The sequence below is a fragment of the Trachurus japonicus genome, chromosome 19, assembly GCF_045865225.1.
Source record: "Trachurus japonicus isolate A0001 chromosome 19, Traja_1.0".
NCBI lineage: Eukaryota > Metazoa > Chordata > Actinopteri > Carangiformes > Carangidae > Trachurus > Trachurus japonicus.
The window spans coordinates 13,017,510-13,033,692 of NC_140925.1; the positions used below are offsets into that span (position 1 = coordinate 13,017,510).

The 16,183-nt window shown below is 44.0% G+C and overlaps 1 protein-coding gene across 1 annotated transcript; it reads left to right on the forward strand.

The window, feature by feature from the left end:
• The first annotated feature begins 270 nt into the window (after positions 1 to 270).
• hs3st3l (heparan sulfate (glucosamine) 3-O-sulfotransferase 3-like) lies at positions 271 to 14,584 on the forward strand. The gene is made up of 3 exons (XM_085761483.1): positions 271 to 1,224; positions 12,080 to 12,309; positions 13,333 to 14,584. The coding sequence occupies exons 1-3, from the start codon at positions 695 to 697 to the stop codon at positions 13,719 to 13,721; spliced, it is 1,149 nt and encodes a 382-aa protein (XP_085617609.1). The 5' UTR covers positions 271 to 694; the 3' UTR covers positions 13,722 to 14,584.
• Positions 14,585 to 16,183: the final 1,599 nt, after the last annotated feature.

Here is a 16,183-nt window from a genome sequence, read left to right on the forward strand (position 1 = left end):
ATGCGTTCACGTACGGTTTATTTACCAGGTGAATTGAAATCTGTGAGGTTTGAGGAGCAGGTGGAGTTTGGGGCGTGATGCTGGGACTAGACTCAGACTGCCCCGGGGTCAGGGTATCTACTGGCAGCTGCCCTGCGGAGTCTCCTACTGTCTGACCAGCACTAAGCCAATTATGTGTTAGGTCGCAGTGTCAGCTGAGTGTGATAAACCCAGACCCCGATTCTATTTCTGTTCTACTGGATCAAATCCCGCCTGCACTCACTCGCTGAAGCCACTGCTTGTTCCTCCTCGGGGTCTGACTGGGTGTTTATCATAGTTGGTTTGTTTCACGGCAGAAAGTTAAGTGCGTGAGGAGGAGGAGGGGGAGGAAGAGGAAGGTGGGGGCTGAGCCGTGGGAGTAATCCCGCAGCCTGCAGCTCGGATATCAGAGCTTTATCCATCTCCACGCGGCTCCATCCAGGGTGAGTGAGAGGTGGACGGACGTCAAGCAAAAACAGTTTTTGACCAAAGACTGACTGGTTGGCTGGTTCCATGCCCCGGCGTTCAGGGGGGGAGGAGGAGGAGGAGTGAGCGCACTGACTGACTGAGACTCTCCTGAGTTCACAGTGTGACCACGGCGGTGGTGGAGTATGACGGGCTGTGAGCTGAACTTGTGGTAGAGAATGGCACCTTCGTCCCCATGGCTCTGTGAGGGATGGCAGCGTTTCACCACCACCACCACTACCACCACCTCCACCCGAGCGCGGACCTGCGGCGGCTCTTCCACCGGCTCACCATCGCCTCCTCTCTGAGCATCCTCTGCTTCTCCCTCGTCTACCTCCTCACCGGCTGCTGCGAGTCAGAGCTGACGGCGGACAACTCTGAGATCAAGACCCCCGCGCGTGAATTCCTCGTGTCCTGGTCGGGATGGCCGCACGAGAGAAACGGAACCGGCGCAGCAGCACAGGATCCGGGTCTAGTCCGGGCTGCTGCTGCCGCCGCCGCTGCCGCTGCTGCTGCTGCCGGCGAGGGCGCGTTCAGCGGGCATCCCGGGCTGGAGGCGAACAGCTCGGGGAAAGAGTGGACGGCCACCCGGCGTTTACCCCAGGCTCTGATCATAGGGGTTAAAAAGGGAGGCACCAGGGCTCTGCTGGAGTTCCTGCGGCTCCATCCCGACATCCGCGCCCTGGGGTCTGAGCCGCACTTCTTCGACCGGCATTACGCACGGGGACTGGACTGGTACAGGTACGCACGCATTACGCATCAAATCCGACTCAGCAAATGTGACACTGGGTGTTCAGAATGTGCTGCTTTTCATTTGTCATTCTCTTTACCATGTGATTAATTTGGGAGAAAATAGGCTATATTTTATTCTGGGTGAAGTTTACACAAGAAAAGTCCTCTCACTTTTCAGGTTTTTATCATTTCTAACACATTGATGGACTGCACCCACCATTTAACACTGGACTTTGACTCCAGTCCTGTGCAATAGGAGGTTTTTGTGTGGATGGAGGAGCCAATTAGAAGCCTCCAGCCTCCAATAGTAGAAATGAATCTCTTTGTGTTGTTTGCATACCCAGACATATCCACAGCTATTCCACCGAGGTTTAGGTGACAGTCAAAGAGACTTTGCCATCTGGCTCTGCCAATCTGTGCATGTGTGTGCTTGCAATGCTCACTGACTGTGTGTGTGTGTGTGTGTGTGTGTACAGTAGCTACAGAGAGAGAGAGTGGAGCCTTGTAGGATGAGTCCTTCCAGAGCGGCAGAGAGTAATCATCTCTGGAGCCGCAGACAGATGTTACTGTTGTCATGTGGCTCTGGTCTCAGCCTGTTCCGTGAAAACTTGGAAATACTCAGAACACACGCGCATGAATGAGGTCCAGGAGATGGTTCCAACTGATTCCACTCTCTTCACAATGAGCTGAGAATAATCAGTGAAGATGAAGTCAAGGTGGGACCCAGGAGAACCAGATCTCTGCACACCACTCTGCTATTTGGGTGAACCTATAGACAGGGTTCAAATAATGAGGGAGTTCCATGTGCACATGTACACATCCTTATATGAGCTATGTTGCTTCTTAATCTTGTCATCACCTGAATATATCAGTCTGCAAGTCTCCCACTGTGGGTAACTGAATACAAGTAGCAGTAGTATTGACTATCTTTGATATGCTTAATTTAAGAATTTCTGTGTCTGGTATTTCTATGGTGAAAGTCTTTTGTGTAGTTGTGGTTGTGGTTTGGCTTTTCCCTTCTTGGCTGACATCAACAGTGAGGGACAGGCCTGTCATGGTTAATGTCACTGGCTGAGTGAGTGACCATAGTTCCACCACAGATCAGACAAATGCTAAGGGTGAGGGAATATACTGTCTTTACCCCACAACATTTATATGACAGCTCTGTTTTTTTTAAAGAAATACTATAAGGACTGTAACTCTTTAGCTGTCTGACTGTCTGAGTTCATCTTTTAACTGATTGAAATTGTAAAATTCACCCTCTGCCTATAGACGCTGCTCTGAATATGACCGATTAAACATGCAAATCTGGACTCTGCCGTTAACCAGCTTACACTTTATAACTGGGGCTGAGTGGTGGCGTGCATGGGCTCAGCTCTGGAGCCTGTTTGGACGGCCAGGAGCAGTGGAACCTACGACAGAGATAAAGGATGAATCTGTGCTTCCTTGATGTGTGTTGATATGTTGACACACCATCACTCCAGAGTTGCAGGAAGCCTCTGTGTCCTGTCCTGTTTGTGTACGACACCAGGTGATGCGACTGTGACACCAGATTGCCAGGCACCGCCCCCCCCCCTCCCCTCCTCCCTCCCTCGGGCCAGATGGGGCTCGTCCCGCGTGTCGAGCCACTTGACATCGCTGTCAGCCCTGTTCAATTGACCCCTGGCTCCGGGTCACTTTACGCTGGGAGTTAATGATGTGTTCACACCACTTCATAATAAACAGCACACACCCAAAGCTCTCACACACACTGACAGAGGAGACGTCTTTGTTCTGGTTCCTTCACAGACAAATACAAAGAAGTTCAGACATTTATACCTGATTGTCAGCTGTCAGAATATTCTTCTGTGTCTCTGAGGATCAGTCTGAGTTATTTCTGTCAGTTAACAGTTAACAGTTAACAGCACCATAGTGACATTGAGGGCATCAGACAGTGGAGCCAGGTAACAGAACACCTCATTGGGAGGTTAATTAATAGTGAGCTCACATGAAATTAAATTCAAGGTCAAAATTGAACCAGAACATTTAGTTTAACCTTGTTTTCACACACACACTCATACGCTCATCTGTTCTGACTGCCTGATTTAAGCCCCGCCCGCCACCACCTGGTTGTTCCAAGTGAAAGAGTAGAGTTGGTCAGATGAGGAGTCATCAGAGAGCAGCCACAGTCTGAACCAGAGACCAGCAGACGGATCAGAGCCGTTAGCATTTTTTTTTAGCATGTTTGGAACGGTTAGCTCAGTTAATATTTTACTGATTGTCTGACAGCATGGTGTTGTCCTCTTTAGCCTCACCTAAAGAGCCCTGAACCATGTTCCTCAGGCACAAAAACTGTTTTGGTCTCTAGCCTACAGCAGTGGTGTGTCCAGGGAGTGGCCTTGGGTGGCACGGGCCACCCCTGAAATCTGATTGGCCACCCCAGGTGCCATCCCAAAATATGAAGGGCTATATACCCAGTCAGAGGCATTTTCTACATTGTTTATACTAGCCTAATTTTTTTTTTCAAGAATAAATTATCGAGGTTTTCTATCACAATTGTATGTTGCCACTCCTGTATTCTGACTAGTAGGTCTAGTTTTTCTTGCAGTGTTCGTAATTTAAGTAGATATGTTTGTGTGTGCACATGTGCATACATGAGTACGAAATGTATGTGCGCAGGCGCTCATGCTCAGGCTTCATGCCACCCCACCATAAGTCAGTGCCTCACTTGGGCCACCCCTATCATAAATGTCTAAACACGCCCCTGGCCTACAGCGAATTTCTGCCTTCACCAAACTGTCAGATGGAGGATTTTTTTATGTAGCAAACTCACCTGCTTGCCTCTTATAGAGTTATGTATAGGATTTGAGGCCATGGCAGCTTTGACAGGTCTTGTGGTGGTGCAGCAGCTCAGTCTGACCTTCAGAAACCTGTGGGTGACACACACCACAGACGCTATATCCATCGTTGTCCACAGTCTGTGGTTTACAACTGACAGTTTAGGCAATAATGACACCATTCACTAAACTATTTAAAACCACTGATTTCTGCCTGTGGTCATATTGACTGACTTCAGAGTCAATATAACTGAGTGTAATATATGAATTAGCCTATGGCCAAAAGTAACAATTTACAGGTTACAATAAGTCAGTTAGTCAATAAGGCAGGTGTGTATTTGTACATCACAACATGTTGACTGAGTCCACATGCTTGTGTTTACCATGAGATATTGTGGCTCTTCTACAGACTCACTCCTCTTCTACTCTTCTGAGAGTAAAGCAACATTAACCTCACTGGGCCAATTTAAAGCACGGCCCCCCTGACAAAGATCGTCTAATAGTATCTAGGTGGAGATTGGATCTGGAGGAGTGCAGCGATGAGCCTGAGATGGGCTGGAAGTTTCCTCCTCCACGCTGTCTGGGATCGATAGATCTATCTCCTCGGTCTGACCTTGGGTTGACTCCAGCATTAGAGCAGTTAGCGTTGGTCAGCTCGGCTTCTGTTACAATTAGCAGGAAGCTTTATCCTACATTGGCATAACCCCCCCCCCCCCCCTGCACACAGGAATCATGTTGCACACAGCTTTCTCTCTCACTCTCTCTCTCACTTGAAAGCTCTGGAGGAATCCATTAAAATTACTCAGCCAGAAATTCACATCTCACTCCGGATGGCTTTTGGCAGAGAGGTGGGATGACAGGTGGATGTCATGTACGCAGGAGAGATAAATGACAGGGTGAGGAGATGAGACTGTAGGTGACTTCTCCAGGTCAAAGGGTGAAGTCATTGTTACCACAACCTCACACATCCCAGCTGACCTTTGCTTTGGCCCGGATGACTGTCATCAGAGCTGGGCCTGTTTGTCTCAGTGTGTGTGTGTGTGTGACAGAATCTGGAGAAGTCAGCATTTTTACACACACACACAGACAGGGAGCCTAGTTGTATTTTGTTCTTGAGGTGCAGTGAGATTTATCGATATATTATTGACTCTGAATTACCAGCATGGCTTCAACCTGAGTGGCTGCAGTGTCACTGTCTCCTGCTGCCGTTCATTTCCAAGAAATCATGTTTTTTTTAAAACATCAGGGAATATGAGACATAGAGGCCTACGCCATAAAGCACGTTGTCTAACATTTGTTGGTTATCAGCTGACTCAGTTCGCTGTGACTTTACCTGTGCAGTTATGTGACAGAGGCAGAGTTTATGTTAGAGAGTTTATGTTGCCAGAATAGATTTTTATAGGATGTAAGAAGAAACACTGATATCTGCAGGGAAATTCTATTATTGTGACAACAGTGAAATTCAACTAAATGAAATGTGAACAATACGGTCCCATGATATAATTAAAAAGGAACACCAGAAATTATTAATAAAAAACAACAACTAACAAATTATGTTTTCACATAGAGTCTCCATGTGTAATTCTAAGCTGAAGTGATGAAGAAGAGATGAATCATCATCACCGCCCCAGTAAAGAATCTGTGATCAGTTTGAATGAAGCTGTAATAGTCATTATAAACAGGCTGAAGGCTGTTCTGCTGCTTGTGTTTGGTTCTGCTCCACAGCAGATGATGCACAGGCTGAACCTCCTGGATGCTTTTATGAGGCCTCGGTTAGTTTGATTTAATTTGAAGACAAGGTTCCTCCCAGAACAGAATGAGGAGCAGGGAGGAGCAGGGAGGGACGTCATGACGTCGTCTCTTCAGAGTCATCTGCTGGGACGGCAGCGGCTGATTTGCAATTCATATTGCACTCATTAAAGGAGGCTTTTGAATTCATACCCACACATTGGAGGCTTTGTCCTGCCGTGACACAGCACATGGTGCTACTTGTGTATTTGTGTCGGTACAATGGAATATAATTGCCATGCAAATCACAGAAGAATGGCTGCCAAAACATTTGCTGTCCAGCAGGATTCAGTGGGCGGGAGTTAGCCACAAACATGAAGGGGCGGATATCTGATGAACCAGATTTGTTGATCTGTGAACAACAACAACAACAATAGTAATAATAGAATAGAATAGAATTTATTGCCGATTGCACAAGTACGTCATTGTTCAGGCACATTGGAATTCTTGTGCATGCGCCTCCGAGCAAAAAAGTTAAAAGAAAGCAATACAATACAATAGAGTTCAAAATTTAAAACAAGTAATAGAATTAAAACATAAAAAAAAAATATATATATATATATATATTATTATTAAAAAAATAATTTAAATAAAATAATAATAATAATAATAATAACACCATTATTACAATATTATAATAGCATATTTTAGCCATATATTTAAATTATTAAAGATCAAGCTTATGTGTGGAGAAATCAAAGCTAAAAGACAGGTTTGATTTGGTTGCTAGGTTCAGGTTGCCGTGTGTGTAGCTGGGGTTCAGGTGCGATCTGTCCGGTCCCAGTACTGTACTGGGAGTGATCACCATGGGGCCCAGATGGGTGGGGCGATCTGGCCCTCATTAAGGCCCTCCTTTGGGACTTGGAGAGTTAAGGCGGGGGGTCTGGGGACCCTCTATGATGGATGTCTCCTGGACATGGATGGGGCACAGCCGCAAATGCGCAAATCTCCTAGTTGACTCACAGATAAACAGTCAGGTATATGAATAATGAACACAGTGAATAATCTGCTCTGTGATTGGCTGTTTTTCTCTCTACTTGGATCAAACATCCCAGTTCAACCTCATTAATTGCAACCTACGTTACAGTTGCCTCACATTTGTCAACACACACACGCACACACACTCTCATCACATGACTCCAGAGGATCTCAGCTCCCCAGGTTCCCTGCACCTGACACTCGTGGGCTCAGCTGAGGCCCTGAGTCTCTGCTGCTGCATCTATACAAACACCTTCACACTGCACTCTCTCATCCCGACTGTTCCCGGCCTTCCTCCATCCACATCCACCTGCGTGTAGAATAGATAGCTTAAGCCCCCACAGGATCAATAGCCGGTGGCCTTGGCTGGCCCGAGGTGATTCACCAGGGAGCTGCTGAGATATTGGGAATTGGACGATAAAAGAGAGGTCCCTCAAAGGCAAGCAGGGGCTTATTATAAGCTCCTGGATAATCCCTGTGTTCATCATCCAGGATGTTTGATCTCACACTCAATAGTAAACGAGCAGTGTAAGGATGTTACCAGAACAGGATTTTTTAAACTGCCAATTAATTGGGCCATCTTTTCTTTTTGGAGGGATTTCCTGTGAAGCACATGGTGCCACCAGGCCGTTGCTCTGATTCAGCAAAGGTCAATTTGAATCTATAAACCTGCAGTTTGTATTTAAGAATTCTTTTTATTTTTCTGTTTCACAGATAATGCATCTGTCCATTCATTGGCAATGATAAATATAGGCTACTATAACTAAACTTTTATAAACTTGTTGTCATGTGTAAAAAACAGGATTAATGAAGCTAACAAGCTGTGGCTCCAGTTTAAAGACCGATGTGACGTCACCATCCGGTTTCTGACGAGTGGTTTTGAGGCTCAGACTGAGCTGCTCCAGCAGTGTCTGACTCCGCCCCCTAACTAAAATAAGCAAAGAAGTTGGTCATGTGTGGAGCTGAGACTGTGGTGCATGACGATCTGTAGCCACCTGTCACTCAAAGAGGCCCCGTCATCAATTCTATGGAACTGATCATAATTTTGACGGTTGTCATAAACTGAGGAAATTAGCTGTAGAGACCAAAACTGTTTTTGTACCAGGCTGGAAACATGTTATAATCCCTGATGTAAAATCCGCTGTTAAAAAACAAACAAACAAATAAAAGGCAACAGATGACCCTACCTGGATCAATAGAAGAAACAATCAGCAGCAGTCAGATCAATAAGAATAAAAGAAGCAAACAAGTAAACACATATGTGACAGTTTCTGTGGTAAATAAAAAATATAGATACATAAATGACAAAATTCTGCTTGGCTCATAATTTCTCTTGCTTTCTGTGCCACAAATTTTCCCAATTGCTGGACACAATCAAAACTTCCACAGTAATGTTTAGGCTATTTTTGTCTTATTTGGAGAGAATGATTGTGCCACAGACAGAAGTTCATCTTCACAATAAACACATTCTCTGCTGTTCCCTTTGCCTGAATGCCTCCATGATCGACTCTTTTATTTTTCATATGCTTCAAGTCAAGAAGGTAATCATCACACGATTTAACATAATTACTAAATCTGCATCGTATTGGCTGAAAAATCAGCATGAAACATGAGATTTTGGTTTCACAAGGTTGGTTTCTTACACGTTTTTAGGGATGAGGAGTTGAGCATCCTCTATACAGCCTGATCAGCTTCAAGTGCAAACTGCAAAGGTTCTAGTTTGGCATCAAAGGAAGGAGACCACCATATTTTCAAATCTTAAAACATTTTTAATGACAAGGGATGTGAGTGCAGCAGGTCGAAAGATGTCATTCTAGATGGCTTTTATTGTGGTATACTGATCCAGATAATTGGCTAAAGACTTCCTGCCTGGTGGCGACTGTCTCTCCCCTGTCATCTGAGTTGTGCTGAATAGGTTTCTGAAAGATGAAGGTTATATCTGAGAAACTGGCAACATTTACTCTACGATGCTACAGGCCTCTACATCAGCTCCTGTTGGAATGCTTTATTATTATTTCCAGCACACTTCCACATTTGAAGTTGTGTTTGCAGTGGTGGAAACTTGTTTCTGGCCTGTAGTTTGAACTTTAGCCTCACATTCTTGTCTTTTTGCAAAAACAAATTAAAAGTGATGTGCAAATCTCCATTCCTTAAATGCTTACAATAGCCACCCGGCCATTTTCATCTTTTCACATGCATGAACTCCAGCCAGCTGGTTGTCCGTCCTCTCATAAAGGCATGCACTGCACTGGACTGACTCTAACTTTGCTTTTTATTTTAATTTTTACTTTTTTATACTTGTAGCTGGTGTTGACATGAAGCACCATGTTGTAAACAGACTCTATAATCAGGTTTATGTTGTATCGGTTTTCACTATGAGAGAAGCTGTTGAGATTGTTATTATAATGCATCTGGAAGTGACTGAAGTAACAAGGTTAAGATACTGTAGTGTGATAAGTGCCGTTTTACTGTTTTGTTATTGACACTTGTAATCTGATTACAGTTACTTTTTAAATCCTCAACTACATAAAACCACTTCAATCACTATCACACCACTGACCAACTGTAATCATTATATCAACTAATATTATTTGATACAGTAAATACATAGAGCAGTAATACCCTGTTATTCTGAGGCTGAGTCAACATTACTTGTGAAACATTGCGTAACTGAACCAGCAGCTTTTGTTCAGGCTGAAGCTGAGGTGAAGTCCCAGATGTGTCCCTGGGATCACAAAGTGCTCCATGCCAAAACTAGGATAAAGGCGTATTTAGTGGTTAGAAAAACAGCTATTTTGTTTGTCAGTTGTTGTGTGTGCATGTGTGTGTGTGTGTGTGTGTGTTTGCAAAGAAGCATCTTTCTAAAGGAGCTCTTCTTTTGATGGGGCTCTCAGGGGCCAGTAATTAGCTCTTTGTGCTGTGCTAATGCTATGAAGCTCTGGGCCAAGAGCAGATTGCTAATGGAGGCACGTTTGTGTCCACTCTTATCATTCCTTCATCAGTCACCCACCCCCTTCATTTAAAACACTCCGGCAAATGCTCCGAGACACACACACACAGACACACAGACACGCACACATGCACACACAGATGGAGGAGCACACACACGGTCTTTAAAAGGTGCAATAAGAGTGGGTGAGTCATGAATATGTTATTTTTGTTTTGCAGCATGTGTGTGTGACTTATGACGCAACGTGAGCATCTAATCATGATATTGGAGTCAATGTTGCATGCAGATTAGATCAAATGCATGTGTGTGTGTGTTTGTGCATGTGTGTGTGTGTGTGTATTGACAAGAGGTCATGTTGCAGGCTCATCTGAAACTTGAGCTGATACCAGAGGACAGTTGCAGTGTCTGCCCCCCTCCTCTGTTTTTTTTTCTTTTCTTTCATGAACGCTTATGAAATCCCTGGGAACATTTTTATTGACTCTTCTTTGTCACAGGTCTCTAAAATGGGTAAGAACATAAAGAACAAGGTCACCTCAGAGCTCAGTTCACTCACTTTTCTCATAATGGGAGAACAAACAAACTGAAAAAGCAAAAGCAGTCACTTTTACACTGAAAATCTGTGCAGTAAAGTAAAGCAATAAATGGAGTTCCTAGATGTTTTATAGCTTTATGTCATGTTTCATGTGGAAAACACAGAGATTTATCACCAGACTGCTCCCTGTGTGTGTTTGTGGGATCTTTCAACTGTTTCTATTGTTGTGGTTCGGTCTCTGTGAAGCCACTGCAAACTACCTGACTGGTGCCAGCTAGTGACCAGCTGGAGAACGCAGAGGAGAACAAAGCCAAGCTGAGAGCAGACAATTCACAATGTCAACACAAACAAACAATACTTAAACTCAGTGCTGGCACACACAAACAGCCTCCTTCTCAGCTATTTTAAAGAAAAATGCCATTTATTTCAATTTCAATTTTTTGAAAATGAAATAAAATAATTACTTATTTTGATATCCATGGGTTAAATTTCCTTTTAAATCTGTGTGATAAAATGATTTGATTGACTGAAGAATCAAATTCTGGAAAAATGGTTATGGATTCAAATCTGATTATGTTTATGAATGAATATGGGTAGAAAGCAGTATGCCAGTGCCTCTCACTGTTACATAAATGAATAGAAACCAATAAGTAGTTGGAATGGAGAGCCTATCTCTAAAAAGTGAATTCTACAATCAAATATCATGTGTACAGTCAAGGGTACATGATGTAGTTACAGAGATTCAGTTTGTAAACTAACTGTTCTGGGCCTTTAAGCTCCATGTAAACAAGCTGAAACGCTGATTCAGAGCTGAGGTTGTGTGTGTGTGTGTGTATGTGCAGTCAGTCAGGTGTATGGCAGGTGTGTTGGCAGATGTCCCCAAATCCCCAGATGGTCCTGTGGGGCCTCTGGAGTCATTTATCTCTAAATGATTCCCATCTGCTGAGCTTCTGGTGCCGAGGTGGAGGTGACCAGCATGAGACACTTTCAAGGAAAAAGACGTGTGTTGTGTAGTTTTTATGTAGCATGGCTCAATGGTCACCTGGTGAGCACCAAGAGTGTGTGTCTGTGTGTTTCTTATAATTAGATGCATGGAGGCATCACAGAAATTAAATGATTTGCCCTCTAGAAAAGCTAAGATAATAGTTTAGCATTAGCATTTTGGAAATTACATTTCCATTCTTGCCAAGTGTTAAATGAGGAGAGACAACAAACCTGCCCATTAGTCTAAATATATGCAATGAAACAGTTAGCTGGGCATAAAGGCTGGGGTATGGGTACAGCTAGCTAGCGGAGCATTAGGCCTGCTAAACAGTCAGCTAAGATCACTTTTACCAGAATTTTTGCTAAGCTACGTTCTGACTAGTTTCACAGGTTTCAATAGAGTAAATCAAATTTTCTGTTATATTGACTGGTTTGGTTTGTGGTGAAATATGTAGAGCTATTAAAACAAATTAAATCAAAAAATGATTCAAGAGTCACAATTTTTTTGCAGTATATCCAGAATACATTGCAACTTCTCTTTATTTCAGTTTCTTCACTGATTCCAAAAACAACATTTAGTGCTTCTGTTTGTTCCACTAATGAATGTCAAACTGATGGAGATGTAGCATATAATTCTTTTACATGTCCGCTTTATAATCTGCCTGTTACATCACTAGTTAATGCTGCCTGCATCAAATCAGCATCATACTGAAAACCTATATAGGAGGTAATCCGTAGCAGCCAAGCCCTAACCCTCTGTTGCCATCTTCCCAGTGTGTGTTTATTGATGTTAACATGTTTCTCCTGCGTTTCCAGGAGCATGATGCCCAAAGCCCTTGACGGTCAGATCGTTATGGAGAAGACGCCTCGTTACTTCGTTACAGTGGACACGCCGCAGCGGGTCCATTCTATGTCGCAGGATGTGAAGCTGATCGTGGTCGTCCGTGACCCCGTGACCCGGGCCATATCTGACTACACTCAGATCATCTCCAAGACGCCCAACATCCCTCCATTTGAGAGCCTGGTCTTCAAGAACCACACCACAGGTACTGGACATCGAAGTCTGAGGTCGAGATGTTTGATGTGTTACTTTAATAAATCTCCTCCTCGCTGAAAACTGGTTAACAATAGAGAGGCAGATCACGATTAAAGACATTATCTGATGTTAGACACATTTATCAAGCAGATGGTGTACAATTACTTGTAAGAGGAGCATTAATGAGTAACTCTTAAGTGATTATTGACAAAGCTGGTACACAGTGGATGGACTTGAGCACACCTCAGAGACAGTAGTTAGGTAAAACATCTTAACTGGCAAAAGTTAGGTACACGGGCAATAAATCCAGAATGCAACAAACAAATCTGACAGGGAGCAGGGAAAGGCAGGGTTGAGAAGGTAGAGCAGAGATCAAAACCAGAAACACACTAGGAAAAGGGCTGGAAGGCTTGACACAGAGGTAAAAAGACAGGCTGGTAAGGAGAAAACAGACTCTATACACGAGGGAGGCAGGGATGATAGGACTCAGGTGAAATAGATCAGGGCGGGGCAGACGAGAGGAAAGGTGACTATCAAAATAAAACAGGAAATGGAACAAACAACATGAAAACATGATTTAAGACGCAGGATGAGACAGGACAGATTATAGTTTTTCACAAATGCTGAAAGACATTTCTTCAGACCTTCCATGCTCTTCTCAAAACTATAAATACAGAAGTCAGTCGTCAAACTACTTTCACCAAACCTCTGATCCTTCTTGCAAAAAGCAAGGCAAAAAATAGAAAGCATGCAGGTCACTGCTTACATGAGGCCAAAAGTCTTCAAACTGCAGTTTCGCTCTAGATGTGAGGGGGGAAAGTTGGCAGTGAGTGACCACTGCAAACAAGAAGAAGTGAGTCATTGTAGTTGAGCGGCATGGTTTGCAGGTGTAAGGTCCACTAGCAGGTACAGGATTGGAGCGATAGAGGGGCATGTCAGGCCTGTAGGACAGTAGTTGAAAGGTAGAAGGTAGATAGGACTCTTAGATGACTGCAGCAGTGATAGTGGTAATATCTGTATCTCCTGTCTCTAGATCAGATCGACTCTCTGTGGAGCCCACTGTGGATCGGCCTGTACGCCCAGCACCTGGAGCGTTGGCTGGCCTGGTTCCCCAGGACTCAGATCCACCTGGTCAGTGGGGAGAGGCTCATCTCGGACCCAGCTGGAGAACTGGGCAAAGTCCAGGACTTTCTGGGACTGCAGAGGATCGTCACGGACAAGCACTTCTACTTCAACAAAACAAAGGGTTTCCCCTGCCTGAAGAAACCGGAGGGCAGCAGTAAACCCCACTGCCTGGGGAAGACCAAAGGGAGGACGCACGCCTCCATCGACCCGCAGGTGATGCAGAGACTGAGGGACTTCTACAAGCCGCATAACCAGCGGTTCTACCAGATGGTGGGACAGGACTTTGGATGGCAGTGACCCTGACTTTGGGTTGGCACCTGTGATAATCTTTGATCTGACTGAAACAGATTCAGACTCAGAGGACAAAATGTCCAGAGGTGAGTCAGAGACTTGATAGTAAAAACCCAGTGTCAATACTTCCACCTCTACCAATCAGTTATGTTGTTCATGTGTCATTTTAAATATCATAGATGTTCCTCAACAGAAGTGATTGCACTAACAGTTTGTGGTTTGAAATGATGGCGTCCATCTGCAAGTTGGTCTCCAGACTGTGGTTGCTAGACGTTACCGCTCTATAAAGGCTGTCGGTGAAATGCACAGTGTAACTCTTAGTGTCTGCAGTTTAATCCTGTAGTTGATAGGCCGTAGTGGCACAACGAACCCGGATCAGTCGATGCATTTTCATACCCGTGTTTCCAGGACTTTCTTTTTTTTACCCATTTATTTTTCACTCTCACTGGTTTAATAACTTAAGGGCAATCAGTGCATACATCGTCAGTATCAAGTATTGTTCATGAAAAAAAACGAGGGGTGGGGGAGGGGCTTTTATGCAGCAAGCAGCAGAGGGATGAGAGAGATTCTTCATATGAGCTCAATTTTGACTGAGTGGTTTTGTATTCCTGAATAATGAATGTGGATAAATGGATGTAAGGGAGCTGGTGTGGCCCCTCCCCCACCCCCCCACCGCCTGTTGGTGCACCATGAAGTGAAGGGACCACTGGAGGAGGACAACCAAACCAAGAGGGTGGACGGTGGACGACGGTGGACCCCTCTTCCAGGCTGCATTGTGTTACTGTGAGGGTCGATCTGCAGACAGGGCTGGCTGTTTTCAGTTTGCATGTATTTGCACTAGTTTGAAAGCATAAAAAAATAAAAGTATTTTTAAACATATATTGTTCCTGTCATTTCTTTAGGTTAACTTTATTACAAAATGTCATGGTTATCAATGATCAGGCTGCAGGTTAATATAAATTATAAGGAAACAGTGAGTATATATTCTAAATAACAACGATCTGTTTTATCCACCTGTCTTAATTCAATGATTAATGAAGCATGTAAGAGATAACTCCATAGGTAAGTAGTCTGCACATTTAAAAGTGTTCTAATTAAAAAATGTTTAATCAAATTTTGTCTAATAGTTCTTTACTCACTTAAAATGTTACATCTACAGTAAAGTGTGTATCTGCAGCCTGCTGTAAACCAGCAACAATGATAACACAGCACCCTCTGCTGGTCAATACATCCAACTCTTGGGACCAAGCTGAGCAGGCACAAAGCCAAAACATGTTTCTTTATTATGATTCTCATCTACCTTTATATTAAAGCTCATATTAAAAGTTTCAGTCATGTTAATAATATATCATATTTCAAATAATGTCTCACAAAAATCTAACTAAAGGTCACCACACACAGTCTGACACACAGAAAGACGACAATCCAAGCCAGGGAATTAAAACAGAATCAGAGTAAGTGTTGATGATTCATTTCATCCTGAACTGACCAAATAAATAAAAGTACACAAATATAATATAATATACTTTTACCCCCCCCCCTCAATAAACATAAAAGTACTGTATATAACAACAGTTTTATTCCATAAATGCGTCTCAGTTCAATGAATATGTAAGAAAAGTCTTCATGGGCTGGTGGATATTCACACTGAAACCTGTTTGGCAGTTTGCACAGACAGCTACATGTTCCCATCCTTTAGCCATGTAAACACCGTCCTCTGGGTGGGGCAGCATCCTCAGGCACTGTAAGGCCCGCGCTGCCACAGTCTGAACTCTCCACAGTGAGACACCAACACACTGAAGCCGTAGCAGAACAGGGAGTAACACAGTGTTAAGCTACCTAATGCGGTCCAGAAATGTCTATCTTCAAGTCCTCCCACTGCGCTGGTTGTGGATGGAAGAACGTGGAATTCACTGTTTCCTCCACAGGGTCCGAGTCAGCACCACTGCAGAGCCGACGGTGCACCCAGCAACATGAAGGAGGTTCAGCACTAGTCCTACAGAGTGCTACATGTAGTATTTTCGCATCAACACATGGAGGCAATAGTACAGTTTATAGTAAACAACTGAGAATTCAGCTGGAATGACTTTATCTGACATTTGACACTTAAAATGAGAGAGTTTGTGAACAGAAGAGAAGTTGGAGGTGAATGGAGAGAATGATCCACTGTGTAGAGTGTAGCCTACTCCATAATGTTTGGGACAAAGATGGAGACTGTTCAGACCTCTGGTATCAACATGCATCTCAGATCTGGTCACAGGATCTGAACCTAAAGATGCATTGGAGAGGCAGTGACTCAGACCACATTCAGAGGCGGTCTGGACCACATGTGGCCACAGTGAGAATGTCGATATGTCCAGGTCACACCGAAGAATCAACTGCTCTCCTGACCTCTTCTGCCACAGTCCGATTCGTCCCAACAAAGTTCACGCTGTATGAGGAGAAACACTTCAAAGCAGGGGGACATG